Source organism: Bos indicus x Bos taurus, chromosome 9 (genome assembly GCF_003369695.1).
Source record: "Bos indicus x Bos taurus breed Angus x Brahman F1 hybrid chromosome 9, Bos_hybrid_MaternalHap_v2.0, whole genome shotgun sequence".
Classification (NCBI taxonomy): domain Eukaryota; kingdom Metazoa; phylum Chordata; class Mammalia; order Artiodactyla; family Bovidae; genus Bos; species Bos indicus x Bos taurus.
The window spans coordinates 19,925,198-19,937,246 of NC_040084.1; the positions used below are offsets into that span (position 1 = coordinate 19,925,198).

Genomic DNA, 12,049 nt, shown 5'->3' on the forward strand with positions numbered 1-12,049 from the left:
CTCCCCATTTCTTCTCTTCTTTGCTGTTGTTCAGTTGCTAAGTCGTGTCTAACTCTTTGCAACCCCATGAACTGTAGCATGCCAGGCTTCTCTGTCCATTACTATCTCCCCGAGTTTGTTCAAACTCATGTCCATTGAATCAGTGATGCCATCCTCTGTCGCCCCCTTCTCCTCTTGCCCTCAATTTTCCCCAGCATCAGGGTCTTTTCCAATGAGTCAGGTCTTCGCATCAGGTGGCCAAAGTTTGCTTGCAAAACCAAAGATGAGCTGGGTCAGGAATAGCAGAAGGGGAATATGCTTTCCCCTGCTCCTACCCTTGCATTCTTTCCCTTTCTTCTTCAAATTCTGCTTGGGGCCTGTTCTTTTCCACTTTCATCGGATGGAAACACTTTCATTCTTCTCTCTACCATATTTTGCTGTAATGCGTAAATTCATAGATAGAGAAGGTATCCTTTTATTTTTATTTTGAAAGTGTACTTTGAAAAACATTTGAGTTTTTAAGAATAAAATTTACAAAGTTGATTATTTTAAATGTAAATTAAGAAGTTCTTAAATTCCCCAGGTCTCTAAGCTAATCAGGTCATTTTCGCTGCACCTGGGCAAAAATGCACCTGGATTCCTATGAAGTGGATTTGCAGGTAAAATAGAAGTTTTACCTCTTTCCCTCTCGTTTAAACCCAGAAAAACAAAATTAATAAAAGAAAATCAATACATACTTATTAAGCACACAGGGAGGGTTTGAATAAACAGCGGAGGCTTACAGCACTGATTCCCTCAGTGTTGTCGAAACCCCAAACTAATAACCAAATACCAATCCATAACCCTTTCCATTTCTTGGAGAATAATAGAGGTAAAGAATGGGAGAGGATAAGAAAGGGTTCAAAAGAAAACATAAATCTTAAGGTGAAAAAGCCATCAGAACCTCACGGCGCACATGACACTGGAAAAAGCAGGAACCCATGCCGAGTGGGGAACTGGCGGACAGGCGTGGGGAACCCCTGATCTCGTTGCGGACCCTACCAGGACTCCACCTCTAGGAACCATCTCATTGGAGCTCACCTGTCAGCTTGCACCCGCCCCAGCCCCCTTTCCGCATGCGCACCACGGTCCAAAGCGACTGGGTCGTCTCGAAGCACGACCCACCCCCCGAATTCCTGGTTCTGATTGGTCCGAGTGGCAGGCCCGCTCCTTAGGTCCAGCCAATGGAAAAGCCGCCTCGGCGCTCCGCCCTCCCGGCTGGCAGCTGGCGGCCCCGCAGCCTGCGAATCCGGGTGGTGAGCCGGGATGGCGGCTGTGGCGGCGTTCGCGGGCTGGCTGCTGCGGCTCCGTGCAGCCGGGGCCGACGGACCCTGGCGTCGGCTGTGTGGCGCGGGGCTGTCGAGGGGCTTCCTGCAGTCCGCCTCGGCCTACGGGGCTGCGGCCCAGAGGCGGCAGGTGGCTCACTTCACTTTCCAGCCTGACCCGGAGCCCGTGGAGTACGGTGAGCGAGGGGCTGCCCTGTCCGCTCCGCTGCAGCCCAGTCTCGCAGGCCCATGCGAGGTCACTGAGGGTGCCGCCCTGCCCGTCCTCGGCGGGGGCCGGCAAGCTGACCTCCTTGCATCGCAGCAGAGTCCCTGCCCTGCTCTCGAGAGTCCGCTACCTGTATGTCTGTGATTTCCTCCTTAGTTCCATGTTCGTGCTTTCGAGAGGCATCTCACTCGAGATGGGTGAGAGGGCGCGCGGGGTGTGCTAGGGCTGGAGAGTGCAGGGGCGTGCTTGGGAACGCCACCTTTTCTCCGTTCTCTTATCCTTGCTTTTTCAAGTCTGCCCCACCCCAGAGTTGTCCCAGCTTGCCCACGGACGTGCCACAAACTACAGGCAGAGAGGTATGTTTAAAGAAAAAAGCAGTCCCTCCTCCCTTTTGTGTTTTTGTTTCCTTTAGTAGAGAAAACAGAGGGACTAAAGTAACTCAAGTAATTGGTTTTCCCAAGGTCACAGAACAGCTTCTTCCTAGAGATGCGAAACAGCCATCTTCCTTTCTATCTGGGCCTAGCACTGAGCTTGTGCTGGGCAAGGCTGCCACTTAGCCAAGGAAGGGTAAGCGGTGTGGGTAATGGGCGGAGGAAGACATCGAGTACTTCCAACTGCGGCAAAGAATTGAGCACCTCTCACACCTGGCCTGATGGCAGTTGCATGACTGTTGTAGCTGAGTTTTCTGTAACCTCCGAAAGATCCAGTGCCTATCATCTCAACATTGGGAACAGTAGGAAAACAGTTAACTTTTCCTTGGCTGGCTAATCACTTCTCACATGCTAGAGCCGACTTTTGGGGAAGTGTGTCAGTATTTACTTGTGAGTAAGAAAAGTAAATATTTATTGAGCGCTAACCGCAGGCAGGCCCTGGACAGAGAAATTTACATTCATTCTCTTATTTGATGCTTAGGACAATCTTAAGAGGTAGGTAATCTTTTTTTTTTCCCCTCAGTTTTTCATTTGGGTAGCTGAGATCTTGAGATACTTTGTCCTGGATTACACAGAGAAGTTAGTGGTATAGTGTCGCAGAGTAGGAGACCACTCAAGCAACTTAGCATGCACACAGCTTTGGAATCTAATTATTCAGATTCCAGAGCTTCCATTCTAAACAATGTGCTAAACTTCATGTGGAAACTATTTACTAAGAGGTGTTCTGGTTTTGTGAAATAGTAGACACCATAAAGGTGAGCACAATTTTTTCTCACCAACAATATGAACCTTGAATTCTGTCTTCAAAGAAAGTAGCCCAATACTTGAGAAATAGCGCAGGTCTTCTTAACCTCCTTCCATAATTATGAAATTACTAAAGCTTGAGTAAAATGATAATAAAATGCTTGTTCTTATTATAAAAATAACAAAAGAATATTACAGATAATTTGAATAATAGAAAAAACAAAAAAGATAATCTCAACACCCACTACTGTAAATATTGCTAATATTTCTGGATGTATCTTTTAGGGATTTCATTCCAATTTAGTAGAATTAAAGAATTCCACTGATAAAATGGGGCTTTCCAGATGGCTCAGTGGTAGAGAATCTGCCTGCCAGTGCAGGAGACATGGGTTGGATTCCTGGGTTGGGAAGATCCCCTGGAAGAGGAAATGGCAACCCACTCCAGTATACTTGCCAGGATAATCCCATGGACACAGGAGCCTAGTGGGCTACAGTCCATAGAGTCATAAAGAGTTGAATACAACTGAGTGAGCACACTAAAATGAATGGAATAAAAATTTCCCATAATTGTAGTTTTAATATAAATACAATTTGCATTATTTAATCAGAAGCATTTCCCCATATTGTTTTTTATAGCTTTCTTTAGAAAAATGTTTTGGGAATTCCCTGGGGGTCCAGTGTTTAGGACTCCATGCTTTCACAGTGGAGGTCCTGGGTCTAATCCCTGGTTGAGGGACTAAGATTCTGCAAGCTGTGTGACATAACCACCACCCCCCCCCCCCAAAAAAAAAACCCCAACCAAAAAAAAAAACTTGTTCTGTTGAACAGAAACACTGTATAGGTCAGTGGTTAATATCTTGGCTCTAGAATCAGATTGGCCTAGGTTCCATCTTTATCCTTACCTATAACTTTAATAAACTTATCACTTAATCCTCTGTAAGCCTCAGTTTATGAGGACTTAATATTTACTTTGGAAGGTTTTTATGAGGACCAAATAAGGATAATGTGTGTAATGTACTTAACACAGTCTCTGACTGCTAAGAAGCAATCACTCAGAAAATAAATGGAAACATACCCTTATACTTTTGTTGTTATAGTTTTTGTGTTATAAATAATGCAGATGGAAACATTTCTTGTATCTTTTATGTATCTGAGATTATTTCTTTAGGATAAACAATAAATCCAGGGGTGAGATTTCCTACTTGAATATATGACCACATCTTTGGATTTTTAATGCATAGTTCGAATTACCAGTTGATAACTCGTATTTGCAGTATGAGTGTGAGTACTGGATATCATGCTAAAATCACAGGTGTGCTGTGATCCTGTGACATGGTAGGAAATACATATCTGGTGTTTGTTCTGTTCCTGGAACAGAACCCTTGAAAATTCTCATGATGATAGCAATAAAAATGTCTTTAGTTGTATTACTGTTTGGTAAGCCCTGAAGTTACCTAAGGGGCTTCCCAGGTATGCTAGTGGTTAAGAACCCTCCTGCCAATGCAAGAGATATGGGTTTGATTCCTTGGTCAAGAAAATCCCCTGGAAGAGGAGTGGCAGCCCACTCCAGTGCTCTTGCCCGGAGAATCCCATGGACAGAGGAGCCTGGTGGGCTTCTGTCCATGGTGTTGCAAAGTGTTGGACACGACTGAAGTGACTTAGCATACAGCACACAAAGTTACCCAAGGATGGGGATTATCACCAGATGTGCTTAGCGAGTTGGAACTTTCAGTCCCACCCCGCTCACCTCTGGAAAGGGTAGGGGGACCTCCAGGTCAGTGGATTGCCAATGGCCAGTGATTTAATCAGCCATGCCAATCTAGTGAAGCCTCCTTGAAACCCCAAAGAACAGGTTCTGAGAGCTTCCAAAGGAGTGATGCTCTCAGAGAACATCTCACATCTTTCCGCACACCTTGCTGTTTGCAGCTCTTCCATCTGGCTGTTCCTGAGTTATATGTATTTTATAATAAACTGGTGATCTAGTAAGTAAAATGTTTCTGAGTTCTGTGAGATGCTCTAGCAAATCAATTGAACCCAAGGAGGAGTTGTGGGAAGATTAGGCATACTTTATCAATAGTTTTTGCTGTCACCTCCAGGAAAATAAGTAATTCTAAGGAAAATAAATATTTAAATGATATTACCTCTGAATAACTTGTGATTTCTTCCTGACTCATCCATAAATCATACTGCATATTTAAAAAGAATCAAAAGTAAATATTGCTCTATTAAAAATTGTCATTTAAAGCTTTTAAAACCATCCAGTAGAAGAGTAGTTAATCTAAAACCCCAAAATTCTGATTCTGTTCAGAAAACTAAGTATTCAGGAGTGAAAGATTATGTGTTCATATGGAAATATAACCTTTAAATACCCTTACCTGTAAATTGTTTTCATATAAGATGAGCAAATTCTTTGTGGTTATCAAGCAATACTGTCCATATTCACCCTTGGAAACTTGCCAAGCTGCAGTTCACTGAGATATCTTAGGGGCATTCAGTATTAATTCAAATGATCAGCAGACTTGAAATAAATACTAGCATAGTTGTTTAGGCATTTTCATTCTCCCTAGAGTCTTAGCTGTGAAAATCCTCATAGATTTTCATAGATAAAAATTTTACTTTAGGAAATGTTTGAAAGAGGAGAAGGAGTGGGAATGTCATGGTGGTTGAGAAAACAGTTTACCCTAAACCATCATCATCTGATACCCAGCATCAGTCAAATCTTCCAAGAATTTTTCTAGAATGGAGAAAAGGATTTAAGCAAAGTACCTATTAAATGATTTATTCTTAGCCTGAAGAAAAATAACTTGTGAGGTAATTATGGACATGGAGTGTGATGGTGATATGACAACAATTTCTTGAATAAATTCCTATTCTCCACACCAGAAATATGAGTAGAAACAGGCTTTATTATGGGCTCAGAAGGCAGCGGGGCAGATCTGATTGAGTATTTGTTGTTCAGTTGCTGAGTTGTGTCTGACTCTTTGTGACCCCATGGACTGCAGCACACCAGGCTTCCCTGTCCTTCACTGTCTCTTGGAGGTTGCTCAAACCTGTGTGCATTGAGTCGGTGATCATACAGACTGTCATTCAGCAGTGTGGAAGGGATCAGAGAGATGTGTGAGTCCAGAGCTGGACAGAGAATCAGAAGGCTGGGTGTCAGTGGAAGATGGCAAATTGGAGGTGTCCTGAGTCAGAGCCTGCTGTGGAGCCAGGCTGTTCTGGGGATAGGTCTCCAGGAAAAGGACAGGTGACCAGGGTCTCATGGCTGCAGGTTGAAGGCAACAGCAGTTGCTGTTGTGATCCAGCCTGGGAATTAGACCTTGGCTTTGAGGACACACAGGCAGCTGCAGTTCACAGAATTTAGGTGGGCCAGTGGTTGGGGAATAAGCAACAGGCATTGGAATTTGATAACTGCATGGCTATGGATTAAGGTGCATGGATCAGGCACTGACATGAAGACAGTGGTGGTTTAGTTGCTAAGTCATGTCCAACTCTTGCAACCCCATAGACTGTAGCCTGCCAGGCTCCTTCCTCTTTCCATGGGGATTCTCCAGGCAAGAATACTGGAGTGGATTGCCATTTCCTTCTCCAGGGGATCTTCCTGACCCAGGAATTGAACCCGGGTCTCCTTCATTGCAGGCAGATTCTTTATCAACTGAGCTACGAAGACAGAGCTTGAGCATCAGAGAAGACATGGGCAGAAAGGAACTTTTTTTTGCTCTGAGTTGTGTTTTCACAGATGATTTGACCCTAAATTTCTAGGAAGACCATGGGCACTGGGCAGCACTGAGGCTTAAATCAAAGCCCTAAAATCATGATTATTTCTGAATTCTGACATTTGGAACTTTATCAAATAAAGCTTCATACCATTCAGAATAATGGCCAAGGTCAACATGAAGCACAGAGACACAGTCCCGAGTCTAACAAAAGTCAGCTAGTATTTATTCAGTGCTCACTGGTCATGCACTCTTCACTGTTCTGTGCATTTATTGTTCCATTTAATCGTCTTAACAGCCCATTTAGGGGGATAGAGATTGGCTGACAGAGATTCTACTTGAGCAATAAGATAATAGGAAGGACCAAGGCATGGGATTGTAGAGTTATCCAAACAGTTCTGGGCGCTGAAGTTCTTTTAGCCTTTCTCATTGTTTATGGTCCATGGCTATTTGCTCTTATTGGCGCATTTAACACATGCCATTGGTCATGTGTATTTGTTATGACCTATGTTCCTAAAACCCATCCAGGGCATCTTCCCAGACCCCTCCCACTCTGCTTGCTTCTCTATACTGACTTTGCTTACCTTTTACTTATGTGGACACATATTTGTTCAACTTTATTGTATTCTTTCTTTCTTTTTTTTTTTTTAGTAGTTGTTTTTAAATTGTTTAATATGTTTCAGTTTTGGCTCCTCAACAAGCATCTTAAAGTTGTATTGCTTTTATATCTTCCACAGAGACCTTACCATGGTAAATAATCCAGTAAATTTGTGTAATATATTCCATGCTTTCCTTTCTACCTTGGCTTTAATCAAAGTTTAATTGACTGTTAAAAAACTGATTATTTTTTATGTAATAATACATGATTTTTTCTTTTTTCTTTTTTTAAAATTTTCACAGGGCAGACTCAGAAAATGAATCTCTTCCAGGCAGTAACAAGTGCCTTAGATAACTCATTGGCCAAAGATCCTACGGCAGGTAAACTTCCTTGGTGCTTGACTGTGGTTGTTGTTGTTTAGTTGCTAAGTCATGTCCGACTGTTTTGCAACCCTATGGACTGTAGCCCACCTGACTCCCCTGTCCATGGGATTTCCCAGTCAAGAATACTGGCGTGGGTTGCCATTTCTTTCTCCAGGGGATCTTTCTGACCCAGGGATCGAACCCTCGTCTTCTGCATTGGCAGGCAGATTTGTTACTGCTGAGCCACCAGGGAAGCCCTGCTTGACTATGGTAGTTGTGTTAATTCAGAATTGAAGATTTGCTGTAAATGTTTGGAGCTCAATGGATAGCATTATATCTACTTGAAATTTTAAAAAAAAATTTATTATTATTTTTTTTACTTTACAATATTGTATTGGTTTTGCCATACATCAACATGCATCTGCCACAGGTGTACACATGTTCCCCATCCTGAACCCCCCTCCCACCTCCCTCCCCATACCATCCCTCTGGGTCATCCCAGTGCACCAGCCCCAAGCTTCCTGTATCTTGTGTCGAACCTGGACTGGCAATTCATTTCTTATATGATATTATACATGTTTTAATGCCATTCTCCCAAATCATTCCCTGCCCCCTCAACCCCCCCCACCCCCCCCACCCCCGCCCCCCAGCACAGAGTCCAAAAGACTATTCTATACATCTGTGTCTCTTTTGCTGTCTCGCATACAGGGTCATCGTTACCATCTTTCTAAATTCCATATATATGCATTAGTATACTGTATTGGTGTTTTTCTTTCTGGCTTACTTCACTCTGTATAATAGGCTCCAGTGTCATCCACCTCATTAGAAGTGATTCAAATGTATTCTTTTTAATGCCTGAGTAATACTCCATTGTGTCTATGTACCACAGCTTTCTTATCCATTCATCTGCTGATGGACATCTAGGTTGCTTCCTTGAAATTTTTATAAGACCTGAACAAATGCTTAAGGCTAAATAATCAAATTATGATATTAAACACATTTTTATCCTCTTATTATGAATTAGTTCTCATGTATATCTGACACTGACATTATTAAATTAATTTTTTTCCATGGTATGTGTGGTCCTGATAATACATTAACATAATACCTTTTAAAATATGTGCTGTTGTTTGTCTAGCATATAGAAAAAGTGGAAAATACCACTTTGTTCAGCTATCTATTTATTGATATAAAATTAAAGTTTAGTTCTGTGCTTTCCTTTGGGATACATTATCATTCAACTTGTAAGATTTTTTTTGGAAAATAACTTTAATATTAATAATTAACTTTATGAGTACCTCATCTTACTAAATTATTGATATAAAAAGAGTTGTGCTGCTGTGCGTTTTCTAAATTAGATTGACTTGGCTTTATATGTATATTTAGTATACCTTGGGTTTCCCCTTGAGAATCTCAGTTTTTAAGGTCAAGTGGAAAGCAGGTTAGTTTTTAGGAGAAGTGAGAGCTGGACTTGCTTTGTTTTGAAACAGAATGACTGATATAGTCATGTAGATAAGGGTGAGTTATTTTCTTGAGGTCTTTGGAGCTGGTGAGGTGCATTAATGGCACTAGAATTCAGCTTTGTGAACATCCCCTTATTCAGTTTAATTTGCCTTGCCTACGTAGCACCCCTGAGTTTTCACCAGAACGATTCTTTGCCTTGCTCTTTACATTCCATTGTACTTGCAGTCTATGTCACTTTCCTGCTGCTGCTAAGGCTCTTCAGTCGTGTCCGACTCTGTGCCACCCCATAGATGGGCAGCCCACCAGGCTCCCCTGTCCCTGGGATTCTCCAGGCAAGAACATTGGAGTGGGTTGCCATTTCCTTCTCCACTTTCCTACTTGTCACTATTCTCTCAGCTTGAAATGCTGTTCTTTCAGCTTCTTCAAATTGCTGACTCTCATTGTATATGGTATATTAGAAAAAAAAAAAGAAAATCAGGGGACTTCCCTGGTGGTCCAGTGGTTAAGACTTCGCCTTTCAATGCAGGGGGTGCGGGTTAGATCCCAGATTGGAAAGCTAAGATCCCATATGCCTTGCAACAAAAGAACCAAAAACATAAAAACAGAAGCAATATTGTAACATTCAATTAAAGACTTGAAAAATGATCCACAGGATTCTTTAAAAAAGGGAGGGGGAATCATTAACCTCCTCCCGCTCCCCGCCCAAGCCAGTAGAAACACCCCTCAAACGCCACTGCCCAAGGGACATATAAGCCTAGAGTGTGAGTCACAGTTCTGCCTCTTGCTTTTTGGCTTGTTAAGTTACTTGACTACTTTTCTGACCTCATTTCCTTCATGGGTGAAACAAGGTGAGGTTCCAGATTAGTGTTTCTTTCACAACGGAGGATCCTCCCCGTGCACTTCACACTGTCTGGAGACCCTGTTGGCTGTTACCACTCTGTGCAGTCAGCAGCCCACCCACTGCACGGAGACCAGGTGTGTTGCTCTGTGCCTACAATGCACAGGACAGGCCACTATGACAGAAGGATCATCCAGTCCAAAGTGTCACTAAGGTCTAAATTGGCAAACCTTGCTTTAGATCTCAGGATCCATTTCTGTTTTCTAATTTCGTATGTAGACACTTACATTACTTATTGTTAGACTCATTTAGGAATGATTAGATACAACATGTTCTTTATTATTTTTCAGTAATATTTGGTGAAGACGTTGCCTTTGGTGGAGTCTTTAGATGTACTGTCGGCTTGCGAGACAAGTATGGTAAGTTAGTATCCTTATATATGAACAGTATTCCTGTAGAGTTTACACATCTTGGCAGTACAAAGTATGCCTGTTAAAATGTTTGCCATGTCCTTATTGCATCGTCAGATTCCTTTTGTCTCCACAGCCACCTCCAGACTCCTTTGGCCTAAGTTTCACTAAATGTGTTCTAACTGTAGCTTCCCTCTGGTCTAGTTCATATTCTGTGTATTATAGATTCCAAAGTATTCTACATTAAGTGTATTGTTTGTCATGTCATTCATACATCTGGGAATCTTCAACCTCTTATTGCTGCCCTGCCTTTGCCAGTTTCAGTCCCATTCAAAGTTCTGCCCTATTGGTCACTGCTAATAGATTTCATCTTTTATTATGTGCATTAGGATTCTCCAGAGAAATCAAACCATTAGGATATACCTATGTGTGAGTAGGTGTGTGTGTGTGTATAAAATATACCTGTATATGTATATATTTTTATATCTATATGTGCTGTAGTGTGCTCAGTCGCTTCAGTCATGTCCAGCTCTCTGACCCCATGGACCCTAGTTCGCCAGGCTCCTCTGTCCATGGGATTTTCTGAGCAAGAATATTGGAGTGTGTTTCCATGCCTTCCTCCAGGGGACCCTCATGACTCAGAGATCTCCTGTATCTTCTGCAATGCAGGTGGATTTTTTTTTTTTTTTTTTTTGCCTCTGAGCCTCTGGGGACGCCCCATCTGTATCTATGTTTATACCTGTACATACTTCCCAGATGGTGCTAGTGGTAAAGAACCCGCCTGCCAATGCAGGAGACATGAGAGACACGGGCTCGATCCCTGGGTTGGGAAGATGCCCTGGAGGAGGAAATGGCAACCCATTCCAGTATTTTTGCCTGGAGAATCCCTTGGACAGAAGAGTCACCGGTTACGGTCCATAGGGTTACAAAAAGTCAGACAGGACTGAGGCGGCTTAGCACAATACATAGATCTATATTGAGAGAGCGAGAATCAGAGATCTATATTTTAAGGAATTGGCTCACACCATAGTGGGGCTCACAACTCAGAAATCTGTAGGGCAAGCCAGCCGACTAGAAAACCAAGCAGTCTTCAGGACAAATTTCTTCTGGTTTGGGAAACCTTAGTCTTTCCCTTTAAGGCCTTCAAGTGATTGGATGAAGCCCATCCACATTAAGAAGGATAATCTGGTTTACTTAGATGTTAATCACGTCTAAAAATATCTTCCCAGAGTATCTAGACTGGTATCTGACAACCGGGCCATATCACCTAGCCAGCTGGACACCTGTTATTAAGCATCGCAGCATCCTTCCACGTTTCATCCCCGCCAGTCAGTATCTTCTGCCTGGCACGTGATCCATTTCTGCCCATTGCTGTCGCTTACTTCATTCAACTCAGAGTTAAAGCCATCAGAGGAGGCATACTGGCCCATTCCAACATCCTCACAGCAGATTTGCTCTGTAAGGCATGCGTTCCAACGCCTTGCTGTTGCGCTGCCTTCCTTGGAGGCGCTTTGACCTTTCGTCTGTTTCTTCAGTCTTATCTAATCTGGAAATCAAAGCAGTTGAGTTTGGGTAGGAGTTGACACTTGCCTTCCTTCTGGCCTTTACCACTGCCCTGTAAAGCTCATGTGGGTGGAAAAAGGAGTGAGGGGCTTTAAGATTTTTTTTTCCTCCCAGTTTTTCCTTCTTGTTCCCCTCTTCCTCTGATGTTATACTTGCATCCAGGAAACCCTAGCTGAATCCAGGAAATCAAGTGTTCCATCCCACTTGTCAGGAGCTCTCAGGTAGTTCTTTCCCCTTCCCTTTACACCAGTTTGGTTTGGGTCCTGTCCCTCTCTTCTTTCTCCTCGCTGTCTATTTTAATAGAGTCGAGATTGCTGGTTGCATCTCAGCCATCTCAAACTATCTCAATTAGCCCCAGCTAATTCTGACTGCTAGAGACTTTAGATCTTCAAAAAGAAATCAAAGGGACTTCCC

General features: G+C 42.8%; 1 protein-coding gene across 1 annotated transcript in view; it reads left to right on the forward strand.

Moving 5' to 3' along the window:
- The first annotated feature begins 1,257 nt into the window (after positions 1 to 1,257).
- Positions 1,258 to 12,049, forward strand: part of BCKDHB (branched chain keto acid dehydrogenase E1 subunit beta) — a 268,875-nt gene continuing 258,083 nt past the window's right edge. Inside the window, exons 1-3 of the mRNA XM_027550996.1 lie at positions 1,258 to 1,480; positions 7,301 to 7,378; positions 10,013 to 10,081. Coding sequence (XP_027406797.1) covers positions 1,285 to 1,480; positions 7,301 to 7,378; positions 10,013 to 10,081 — 343 coding nt within the window. The 5' untranslated portion in view covers positions 1,258 to 1,284. The remainder of the gene's footprint in view (positions 1,481 to 7,300; positions 7,379 to 10,012; positions 10,082 to 12,049) is intronic.